This window comes from Phyllobates terribilis, unplaced genomic scaffold (assembly GCF_046119375.1).
Source record: "Phyllobates terribilis strain yellow unplaced genomic scaffold, ASM4611937v1 Scaffold_4926__1_contigs__length_55864, whole genome shotgun sequence".
Lineage (NCBI taxonomy): Eukaryota > Metazoa > Chordata > Amphibia > Anura > Dendrobatidae > Phyllobates > Phyllobates terribilis.
This window is the reverse complement of record NW_027367674.1, coordinates 32,702-45,497: the sequence shown is the minus strand read 5'-3', so window position 1 is coordinate 45,497 and position 12,796 is coordinate 32,702. Positions and strand designations below refer to the sequence as shown.

The 12,796-nt window shown below is 37.8% G+C and overlaps 1 protein-coding gene across 1 annotated transcript; it reads left to right on the top strand.

Annotated features, from left to right (window-relative positions):
• Positions 1–1,942: 1,942 nt before the first annotated feature.
• On the top strand, positions 1,943–3,262 carry LOC141249649 (uncharacterized). Its single transcript, XM_073669728.1, has 3 exons — positions 1,943–2,099; positions 2,189–2,507; positions 2,953–3,262. The coding sequence occupies exons 1-3, from the start codon at positions 1,943–1,945 to the stop codon at positions 3,260–3,262; spliced, it is 786 nt and encodes a 261-aa protein (XP_073525829.1).
• The last annotated feature ends 9,534 nt before the right edge of the window (positions 3,263–12,796 follow it).

Below are 12,796 nucleotides of genomic sequence, written 5' to 3'. Positions count from 1 at the left end.
TAGAAAAGCTGATAATAAAATCCATATTATTATTTATAATCACAATTTCCTATTATAACACTCTTAAGAGCATAAAATATCCAAAATATCAAATTATTAGCTTACAACCTACAACCAATTGACTTTTGTTCAAGATATTTAAGAGTTTTTCTAATACATGTACTAAAATTAGCAACTGTAAATATTCAGTAGCTTAAATAAAGTTTTGCGCACGAAATTATCGTCATGGTCAAAGAAACTCTAAAATGAATATATATATATAGAAGAAAGTAAGAAGGCACATATTTGCTTTCTCTTCCACTATGACGAATACTTATGGCTGACGCTTACACTCACACTGCATTAGTTTTGTTTTGCACACACCCACTAAAAAACTATATAAACCGTAAGGCCGTGCCAATTTTAAGTAGCCTAAGTTGAATGGTATTATTAATCACATAAGCATGCATGTAGCTGCGGCTTCGATCTTTAATTTCATTAGTGTAACGTAAATTGTATATATGTAGCTCTCAAATGAAATCACTTATTAGTATGGAGCATTCAAAATGATAATATCTTCACAAGTATCCTTGATGCCTTTTTTATCTACAAGATTGCTTAAGATGAGGGAAAAGTAAATTTGGAACTCAACCTCTCACAGATTTTGTGGACCAATACCAATACGCAATACGAATAAGAATTTAATTCCTCTCAATTTAAGGGTTTCTAATTGCATTGCATTGTGGCCCAAACCCTAAACAACCGCAATCAAATTTTCCTTTTTTTTAAAGGATGTCTATTGTCTAACTCTCTCATTAACCTCATTACAATACAATAATTACACTCTTAATACTAAATTCTAAATTTACTTATCAATTTTCGAAAAAAAAATTGATAAGTAAATAAATTATCGATCAAAGTATACTTTTTCAAAAATACGCTACTTTTTCAAAAAAATTGATAAGTAAATAAATTAGCGATCAAAGAACTCAATTTAAGTGTTTGTAATTGCATTGCATTGTAGCTTTTTGCACTAGTGTTTCAACCGCTACTTTTTTCATATTATTCTCATTATCTTTCTAAAAGACGCTAGTTTGAACCGCTATCTCTATTATTATATACCGCTACCAGTATACCAAACAGAGCCTATCTCTAGTAACAAACCTTTTTATTTAGGGTCTGTTCGTTTCGTCATAAACAAATATTTTTAAGTACTTATTTTTCTTTTTCAGAAAATGAACACTCATTTGACTTGTTCGGTTCGTCCGCCCAAATTTTTTTAAAAGTAGTTCGAAGTACTTATATGCCTACAAAACAAAAGCAATAAATGATGCTTTTAGAAAATTAGAAGTACTTCTTTTTTATTTTCTTTTACCATTACACTTATGATTTGTTAGGTAATTATATTTATAAAGTCTTTTTTATTTATAAGAAGTGTTTGTTTATAAGTATGTTTGGTTAAAAATGTACATTTTTTATAAAAATACGTGCATTTTTTTATAAAAAGTACAGTATACAAATAAAAAATTAAATTATTACACGTTTATCGAAAACAAGATAAATATATATTTAAAAAAGTATTTATGAATAAAAAATACTCCTTACCAAACAAGAGTTTACCCCATTTTTTATTTCTAAATAATAAACCTGCAATAAATTAAAATATCAACACCAACTGCACCACTAAACCTCTTATAATATTGGCGAATCGAACAGTTTCTTAGTTAATTTCTTTAAATAATGTGTGCAATAGAGGAAAGTATATATTTCAGCCTTGATCTCTGTATTAATATTTTCTTTAAAATTGCAGTAAATGCTTGCACGCAATTTACTTATTTTCTGGGAAGTTCCATAATTGCCCTCAGAGGCTGCTCTTTAAGTAGCCCCTTCACCTTCCTCGCACTTTCCCACACCTCAACCGCCACCGTAGCAGCATTTCTCCCTTTCACTTCTAACAACAGCCATGGCTTCTCTCTCTACTTTCCTCTGCATTACTCCACTCTTCCTCCTCTGGTCGTTCTACTCCGCCGAAGCTCGAATTCCCGGCGTCTACACCGGCGGACCATGGCAAAGCGCCCATGCCACCTTCTACGGTGGCAGCGACGCCTCCGGCACCATGGGTATATGATTCCCCCTCATTTAACCCTAATTTTCAGCAATTAGTGTCGCATTTTGAATTTTTTGTTTAAACTGGGGTTTTAAAATGCAGGTGGAGCTTGTGGATACGGGAATTTGTACTCGCAGGGGTACGGAGTGAACACGGCGGCGCTGAGCACGGCTCTGTTCAACAACGGGCTGAGCTGTGGCGCTTGTTTTGAGATGAAGTGCGCCGATGATCCGCGGTGGTGCCATCCCGGCAGCCCCTCCATTCTCATCACCGCCACCAACTTCTGCCCTCCGAACTTCGCCCTCCCCAGCGACAACGGTGGCTGGTGTAACCCCCCGCGTCCTCACTTCGACCTAGCCATGCCCATGTTCCTGAAGATCGCCGAGTACCGCGCCGGAATTGTCCCCGTCTCGTACCGCCGGTGAGTCCCCTGTTTCTTTCCAATTGTCCATATTACCCCTGATATTTGCATTATCGACATGATTTGCCCCTCATTCACGTTTACTAACATGGTTGGTTATGAAACGCTTTCCGAATCTGTAAATCTAGTGGGGTCCATTAGCCGTTTTTAGGCCCTGTTCCTTTTAAGTACCCATATATGCATTTATTTATACGGTTGAGATTGATTTTATAATGTGAAACGGGTTAGGGGGCCCGCATTTTGAATAACCTGTTGGGATGAAACAGAATGCGGGACCCATAACGCTCAGTCTTCTAGACACCTGTTTTACGGAGCCTCAGCCTACACAGCGTGAAAAAAGCGCGGCTGTTATCTCATCACGCCCACCAGGCAATCAAAACCCAGGCCTATAGTAAACACGTGAATTGTCTAACATGCCCCTGGGCTCGGGTTTTGTACTGTGCAGGGTGCCGTGCCGTAAGCAGGGAGGGATCCGGTTCACAGTAAACGGTTTCCGTTACTTCAACCTGGTGCTGATCACCAACGTCGCGGGTGCAGGGGACGTGGTGAGCGCCTTCGTCAAGGGATCCAACACCGACTGGATGCCGATGAGCAGGAACTGGGGGCAAAACTGGCAATCCAACTCCGTTCTGGTGGGCCAGTCACTCTCCTTCCGCGTCATGGGTAGCGACCACCGTAAGTCCACCTCCTGGAACATCGCCCCCGCCACCTGGCAGTTCGGTCAGACCTTCATCGGCAAGAATTTCAGGGTTTGACTTAGCTCATTAAAAATTGGGGGGAATTTGAGGAATTTTTACCCTCTCCCGCCATTTTTAATCAATTCAAAGTGCGCCAATTTGGAGTTGGAGTTGGAGACTGTGAAAGTGTTTTAGTTTTTTCTCGGTTGGTTGGGTCTTTTCTTTTTAGTACTCCAGTTGAATTAGGGTTTGGATAATGTATGGTGGTGGTGGCTGGAAGAGGCTGCAGAGAATCTTGTAGCCCGCAGTCTAGTTTTTATGTTGTGGGAATCGTATCAAATCCTTTTGATACGGTGAAAGTATATTGTGGTGTCTTTAGTACTTTGGCTACTGCAACTTCTAATATACTGAAAGTTGAAACTTACTCTTTTCGGCTCTGTTTCTATGGTGTATAAGCTGTCAGATATGTTAATGATGTGGGTTTGTTGGAGTGATTATACTATGGAGGACTGATGATGCATGGAAATGTGAATTGGGATTTTACTAACAAAGGGGTAAAGTGAAAAAAAGGATGGCACTTTAATTTGATTCAAATTAGTATAGCTTTTGGAAAGAGGAATCAGCCACGCTTATGATACAAGCAAAGCAGCAAGAACTGAGCCCCATTTTGACTTTGGGAAAAAATCCAAGTACTTGAAAGGACAGGATTTTGTGATGAATTGGCAGCAGTAAAAAGGAATAATGTGTGTTAATTGGGGAATTAATTCGGAATCAGTTTAATATAGTATGTGCTGATTTTGCAAGCTATCAAGAGCGACCACAAAGGTAGCTAATGTGCGGTTGTGATGGCATTTCGATCTGCATGTGTAAGTAACTAACCCGATTCATGATCGATGCAGTTTAGGATTCCCACTTAAGAGTCTGGAAAGAGAAAAATAATTACTGCTACTAGTTAAAGAACATAGGATGCCAACCTTTCATTTGCGTCACCTTCTTTCTTCATTTCGTTTTTTTGAACAACAAACTATAGGTCCCCGTCTATACAACATATAGTCTACGCTTGAATCATTTTTTTAAGAACTAAGATCGGGAGCTCTATTAACATGGTAGACCTCCACACATCCATTTGATTAAACGGGTGAGAGAGAGATCGAACCACCCACCGCTCGGTATGGTGGGTGAGATCCCAGCTGCTAGATTACTTGAGAGTTGGCTAGGCTTAACTTATTTTGATATTAAAAACTTCAAACATACACAAGAGTATAATTGTGATTATCTATTTTGTCTCAAAACTTGACCTATTTGTTTGTTTTTTTTCTTCCTGATAACACACTATTCCGTATACTATAGAGATTCAATTAATTATTTACTTTTCTTATTTTATCAATTTTAGTAAAGAGGTTTTTTATTTTTCTAAAATTATAAGAGGCCCAAAACTAAACCCACTCCCTCTTCATCGTTCATGTCGAGGGAGTAGATCTGATAACCATTTTGTTCGCCTTCAAAGTCCATCAGCAACCGGTTGTCGGCGACGACCTCCTCATTTCCACTACGCAACACGAACGAGACTCTGATGGGGGTTTGATTCTCATTCCGGCAACCCTCAAGCCCATTATGACCGGCAACCACCCTCCTCATCTATGCAGCATGACTGGTGTCGATCGGAATAGGATACGTAACCGCCGAAGACCGCCTTTCCTCTGTTCTTCTACACATACTAATTCCTATTTTCACCTTTTGTTGAATTTCATTGAATTGACAAAATAAAGTAGAAATGAAATTGGTGTGTCATAATCATTGTAATCTCTATTGAATTAAGGTATTACTTATATTAAAGGTCATTAACCATTCCTTGAAGCTGCAGTTCATAAAGGATATGAACGACGGAGTAATTCAAATTGGGGAAGAGGGAAAAGGAGAATAGAATACGGCAGATTCAGGCTCATTTTGCAAATAAAAATCTGCAAAGTAATTTTATAAAATCTGCATTTCGGCAAGGTCCAACAATTAGAGATGGGCCGGTTCCGGAACCGGAACCGGGTATATGGACAAACCCCCGGTTCGCCGGTTCCCAGGCGGTTCCGGTTCCGAACCGCCGGTCGCCGCTTTTAAAAAATTAAAATTTATTTTTTAAAACTAATTTAATTATAAAGAAGTAAAAATTAAAAATTAATAATTAAACTGTTGTGTTGTCTTATGTTTAGAATGAAAATTAATAAGTACGTATCTAAAGAAATTCATATTTCATTCAATCCAAAACAACAATAATAATATTAAAATGCAAATATTAGAATGCAAACATAATTTATTGAATCAAAAAACAAGTACAATAATATTGAAATGCAATTATTCAGCCGGCGCCGCTGGTGCCTGCGGTTGCGAGTCTACCTCGTCGTCGTCCTCATCGTCCTCGGGCTCGGTCGCCGGCGGCGGTACTCCTAGTATTGTTGAAGTCCACTCGTCTGGGTGGCGGGCCTTTAAATGCTTCTTGAACACTCCGTATCGGCCACCGAACTTCCATTCATTCTTGAGCCGACAATAATTATAAGAAATCATTATATAACTCACTCTTCGATACTCATTTCCGTTACCTTTAGTATAATGCACATCAAAAATACAACGATCAATCCGATCTCGACGCGCAAAATCCTCCGAAGAAGGGCCATCCATTTGCAAAAATTAGAGAGAATGTGTTTGCGTTTTGCGATTCTTGTGATGGAAAATTGAGAATATAGTTGATGTGAAGAATGATAATGGATGAATTGTGATATATACAACCAATTTTTTTATTTATTTAATCCCAACGGCTAGGCCATTAAATATATTTTATTTTATTTTTTAAAGGTCAAAACGGCTAGTTTTTTGAAAACTAGCCGTTGAACCACAGGTTCGCCCTGTTGAACCGGAGGAACCGCCGGTTCCAATGGTCACAATGTCCCTCAAACGGCTAGAAAACTAGCCGTTGGGACGAACCGCCGGTTCAACGTCTAGTTTTCTAGCATATACCCACAATTTGCCCAATTTTAATACTTTAAAAAATCTAATTAAACCCTATAAATACCCATTAACACTCCACTCCAAATCACACAATCAAACCATCTCTCTTCTCTCTCTATAATCTACTCTCAAGTATTCAAGAAATCTCTAATCTCCATCATCTCTCCATCTTTCTTTTCCATATTCTTGCATTTGTTGATTTGTTCTTAATATTGTTATATATATATCTTTAATTAATAATGGCAACCACTAATGCTAACGACATGAGCACTCAAGAGAGTGAACATATCGATAACATTGAACCGAGTGAGGGTATGTTGGTGATGATGGTAAACCACCTACACCATCATCAAACCCTAAACCCTCACAAAAACCGCTTCAATCCGAAATTTTTATTAAACATTTTACTAAAGGAATGATAGTTACTAATGGTAAAATCGATGGTTTGTGCAGGTATTATTCGGCCCAATATGTATGGAAACTTGCCGGTGGATACGGCACATTGCTTAAACACATGAAGACAAAGAACATCGATAAGCTCGGAATGCTACAAGGGCAACAACAAATTTCGCAAGGGTTTGCATCTTCTTCCAACCCTCTCTATGTTTATAATCATGAATTAGTTAGTAACACAATTGTCGGAGCCACATGTGTTGATCATTTAGCATTTCAATTTAGTGAGAATCTAGGATTTAATGAAATTATGAACGTAGTCACTACTAGAAAAACTCAATATACCTACACTCACTTACCAATGGTATAAAGTATTGGATGAATATTTTCATAGTTAAAACCATTCCTAAGTTTTAGTCATAATAAATAGTATGGGTAAAATAATAGGAATACAAAAGAAGTGTGGGTATGATTAAATAAAAAAGAAAAAAGAAAATCTAGAAATGTTACTAACCCTTTTTAGTGTAGGAATCACCAACCTTTCTTAAACTCTTTCTCCTTCCTAAATTAACATAAAAAAATGTGATTAATAATAAGAGACTTTGTAAAAAAGACATGTAGTTTTTTCCTTTCTTATAGGAATATTTTTCTATCCTAAGGAGTATTTTTTTTTTTGGTGGAAGCCTATGGAGTATTATATATAGCATCCTTGTTTGTATATTTTATATCCACTTGTTTTTGTATTTAGAATAAAACTTGTTGATTGGTTCTATTGAATCGATTTGTACGACATGAAATTTGATGGTTACGATGAAAAAGAACTTTCGCTAATGGTAATTCCAGATAGTGAAGATGAGTCCGATTATGAGATCGATGTAAACAAATCAAAGAGCGAAGAGCGGTGCATAAAAGACGCGGAGAAAAAAAGACAACAATAAAACTACAACAAAAGCCAAAGAGGGGGAGGAGGATAAAGACACAGAAGAAGACGAAGAGCGATTCGTAAAAGACGAGTTGGGATTTCCACTAGATTTAAACAAGCTTTATTTTGATTTCAGCAAATATGGTCCCGATATAGCAGATCAGCGTAACATGAGATTGATCTTCAAGGCATTTCTCCATAAACATTTTTAGTATCGAGGATGTATAAGGAATTTTAATATTAAGCTAGTCTTAAATTTATGATTCTTGTAGTTTTGTTGTTTCAGATGATTAAGATGCTTAATCAAGACTAAAAGTGTTAAATGATGCTTATTTGAATAATTTGAATTTCTTTGTTTCAGTATAAAAATTAAATATACACTAGATCTAAAAATAATAACCTAATCTCAAAAGAATTTTCCCAAATCAAATTTGGAACCATTCCCCGCCGGCCTCCTCATAAAACGAAAAAAATTCCCGCGCCTGAGCTCATCTCCCACCACCATCATCCGCGTCGCATGCCACCATTCAATCAGCCGTATCCGCCCTCATCACCAGTCCCAATCACTCACTCAAAACGACGAGTATCGTCCTCTACTTTGCGTACAAAGACCACGCCGCACCAGGCTACGTGCTTGGCTGGGTTGGATTTTAGGGGTTTGCTGCCATTAGAGATTTCCAGCACCGGCAAGCTCTATGAATTCCCAAATCAAATGTGGCTGAATTTTACTCCTATCTCTTAGGGTAATTTTCTACTACCTACTCATTGGAAATTTCCAGCACCGGCAAGCTCTATGAATTCTCAAGTTGCAGGCTTTCTGTTTTCTTCTCACTTTCATCTAATTCTTTGTCTGATTCTCAATTTACATTGCATTGTCTCTTTAATTCAATCATATATAGGCAATAATATATATTCAAGTCAATGTGTGGAATGAAATTGTCGAACATCAGTTAACATTCATCTTCTATACTTCGTATTTGTACAGGATGGACCAAATTTTGTTAGATACCAAAAGACTCCAAATCCTGTTAATAGAATAGAACATCCCATCGTCATTGTTATGAGTGTTCAAGCAAATTAGTTCTTCTTCTTCTTTTATAAGATCTCTTGCTCCTGTACTGCAAAAGGTAAATATTTCTTCTTCTTTTGTAAGATAGTAAATTAGTTTGGGTCATGATTTGGTTAATCGATTCATTGCTGGAATTTCATATTGTTTTGTCATTGCTAGTGCCTTTTACTTCTTGCTATTGTCTGAGCTGAACTATTTTGGGAGGTGAGATAGTTATATACAACTCTTTGCAGGTTTAATTCTGTTATTAGTTTGGGTCATGATTTGGTTAATCGATTCATTGCTGGAATTTCATATTGTTTTGTCATTGCTACTGCCTTTTACTTCTTGCTATTGTCTGAGCTGAATTGTTTTGGGAGGTGAGATAGTTATATACAACTCTTTGCAGTTTTAATTCTGTTATAAGTGCACTAGCTATAAATCAATGTCTGAGCAACACCTCTAAACCTTTCTTCTTGACAATAACCTCTAAGTTTAGTATATATATGTTTTAATTTCTGGCTGTGTATGAATTTGATGATGTAGTAGATTTGTTTGCTACAATGGATCGAAGTTGGATGTACCAAAAGAAATATCCTGGAAGTCATGAAATGACTACTGAGTTTCTGAAGGGTGTCAATCAATTTATGGAGTGTGCTAAGTCAAACACTAGAAGCTCTCAAATTCGTTGTCCATGTTGCAAGTGTGCTAACGCGAAGTATCAACTGCCAGAAACTGTTAGAGGGCACTTATACCGGATGGGTTTCACTGCAAACTATTATCGCTGGAATTTTCATGGAGAGATCCCTGTACAGTCTTCTCCAGAATTGAGTTCTTCTCACATCCAGAGCTGTCCATTGAACAAAGAATATGGCTCTCTAAATCCACATCAAAGGATGGTATTCGATGCAGGAGGGCCAAGTTTTGTTCCGCATTGGGCCGAAGAAGAAGATCAGAATGTAGATCAGGAGAGTGATGAAGATATTCCATCGTCAAGCACACCGAATGTTTCCTCTAATGCTCAACCAAATATAAATGAAGATAATCATGTTGGCTTATCAGAAAGATTCTGGGATGTTTTGAAAGTTGTAGATGAACCACTTTGGAGTGGTTGTGAAAAGGAAACCCAGTTATCAGCTGTCTCTGAACTGCTTAAAATCAAAATTGATTATAATTTGTCTCAAGAATGTTATGACAGGATTTGTCAATGGGCTGGACGATGTATGCCTCGTGACCATACATTTCCAAGTAACTATTACCATTCAGACAAGCTTGTGAGAGATTTGGGGTTACCAATGGACAAAATTGATATTTGTCCAGAAGGCTGCATGTTGTTTTGGAAGGATGATGCTAAAGAAGTCCGCTGTAAATTCTGCAATCATGAAAGATACAAAAGTAATCTAGGGAAAAAACTTGTCGCTCACAAACAATTGAGATATTTGCCTTTGATCCCTAGGCTGCAGAGATTGTTTGCATCATCGGCTACAGCTGCAGATATGAGATGGCATGCAAGACGTGAGGCAGATGAAGAAGAAATAATGAGTCATCCTTCTGATGGTGAAGCGTGGAAGCATTTTGATAAGATACATCCCGAATTTGCTAGTGAGTCCCGTAATGTTCGTCTGTCATTGTGCTCAGATGGATTTGCTCCTTTTGGTCAATCTGGGAAATCCTACTCATGTTGGCCCGTTATTGTGACTCCCTATAACCTTCCACCGTCCATGTGCTTGAAAAAGCCTTTTATGTTTTTGTCGATGGTTGTTCCTGGTCCGCACAATCCAAAGAAGCTGATAGATGTGTGTTTGCAACCATTGATCGATGAATTGAAGTTGTTATGGGAGAAAGGGGTACCCACATTTGATATCTCCCGGGAAGAGAAGTTTACCATGCGAGCTGCGCTGTTATGGACGATAAACGACTTTCCAGCTTACGGAATGTTATCGGGATGGAGTACAGCTGGCTTAAAGGCTTGTCCGATTTGTATGGATGATACGAAGTCGTTTTGGCTTCCTCATAGTAGGAAACCGTGCTGGTTTGATTGTCATAGAAGATCATTACCGCAAGATCACCCCTTTCGAAGAAATAAGCAAGCTTTTATGAAAAACCGTGTTGAAAATTCCCTCCCTCCTCAACGGTTAACAAGTGATCAGATCTGGAGCTGTGTGAAAGACATGCCAAGTGTGGTCGATGATCCTAAATCAACGATTGATGGATATGGTACCGATCACAAGTGGACTAAGCGCTCAATATTCTGGGATCTAACGTACTGGAAGACACTCTTGATCCGTCATAATCTAGATCTCATGCATATAGAAAAAAAATGTTTTTGACAATGTGTTTAATACGGTAATGGATGTCAAGGGTAAGTCTAAGGACACACTACAAGCACGGAAAGATTTGAAAGAGTTCTGCAACCGTCCAGGGTTGGCAGTTGAAAAGGATCATTCTGGTTCAATACCAAAAGCTGTCTATATGCTCACAAAAAATCAGCAGAGAGAAGTTTGCAATTGGATCAAGACCTTGAAATTTCCGGATAAATATGCTTCAGATATTGGTCGATGTGTGCAGCTAGACGAGTGCAAATTGATTGGATTGAAGAGTCACGATTGTCATGTATTCATGCAGAGATTGATTTCAGCGACTTTTAAGGAATATTTGCCCGAGGGTGTATGGGGACCTATTACCGAACTGAGTCGATTTTTCTAGTCATTGTGTTCACCTACATTATCGGTTGCACAAATGGAAGAATGGGAAGCTGCTATTCCAGTTTTGTTGTGCAAGTTAGAGAGAGTATTTCCTCCCTCCTTTTTCGACTCAATGGAATATTTGCTGATTCACTTACCCTATGAAGCTAAAATTGGAGGACCCGTACAATATCGCTGGATGTACCCCTTCGAAAGATACGCTATACAACAACTCTTTCCCTAAATTTCCCATTTTTTCTTAACCTAATTTTATCTATCAATTTTATTTAGATTTTTACTCCACTTAAAAAAAAATCACCAACAAAGCACGAGTTGAAGCTTCAATTTGTGCCTCGTATCTTGTTGAAGAAATATCAAGATTTTCAGAACAATATTCAGAGCGCCATATTTCTTCTAAAAGGAGAAAAGGAAATGAAGACCAGGGTGTAGTCGAAGACCAATTGGAACATTTTTCCATCTTTAATTATCCCGGGCGAGGATTTCGTAATTCAACGTCAAAATGGCTTAGTGATAGAAAAGAGATGCACGCAATTGAGACATTTATTCTGCTGAACTGCGATGTAGTAGAGGATTTTGTCAAGTAAGCATTTCTAAACTCTCTTATACACCTAAGGAGTCCTAGAGTTACTAATTTCTGCTAGCTTGTGCAATATCTGCAAGAACTAATATTGGCTGATTTTTCACACTACTAGGATTTTTGATGATGAGATTGGTGGAGCTCAAGATGAAGATTATGATAAGTCATTCACTAAGTGCTTCAGTAAAGTTGTGGCTAGGTTATGTTGTTAATGGATACACTTTTCATACGTTACTAAGAGGGGAAGGCAAATCTACTATGAACAGTGGAGTTTGGGTTAAAGGATCATACTCGGAAGATATAACATATGATTTTTTTGGGTTACTTGAAGAGATAATACAACTAGAGTATACAGGAGTTCCAACAAAGCATGTAGTGCTTTTCAAGTGCCGGTGGTTTGATCCAATTGTCGGGATGCGAGTGAATAAAAAATATGATATCGTTGAGGTTAATCATACGGAACTATATAGAAAGGATGATCCTTTTATTCTGGCTGAACATGCTATTCAAGTATATTATGTACCTTATGCTGGTGCCAAAGGAGATCGAGCTAAGTGGAGAGTTGTTTGCAAAACGAAAGCCAGAAGCACAATTGAATCTCGATGAAAGGATAGAGAGGAAGCATATCAACTAGATCATGAAGTTGGGGTTCTAACCGTTGATGATGTACCCGTAGAGAACTTGAGAGATCCAAGCGGAGAAACAATTGTTGTGGAAGATGAGATACTAGATGATAGAGTGCCATTGCAAGAACATGATGAAGAAACTGGTATTTTTTCAAGTTCAGATGAAGACATAGATAGTGAGATTGTTTCCAGTTCAGATGAAGATATGTGATATGAGGTAGACTAAGTTTATAAATTAGTTATTAATAAATATTTTATCCTTTTATGAATTATAGTAGCATGAATCAAATTTTGAACACTTAAGCAATGTACTAATGCACTTGTTTGCTTTGTTTCACAGGCGA

Coding starts and splice junctions, on each gene's coding strand:
- LOC141249649 (XM_073669728.1), top strand. CDS start 1,943: ATGGCTTCTCTCTCTACTTTCCTCTGCATTACTCCACTCTTCCTCCTC. Junction 2,100..2,188: donor CGACGCCTCCGGCACCATGG/GTATATGATTCC, acceptor TTTAAAATGCAG/GTGGAGCTTGTGGATACGGG. Junction 2,508..2,952: donor GTCCCCGTCTCGTACCGCCG/GTGAGTCCCCTG, acceptor TGTACTGTGCAG/GGTGCCGTGCCGTAAGCAGG.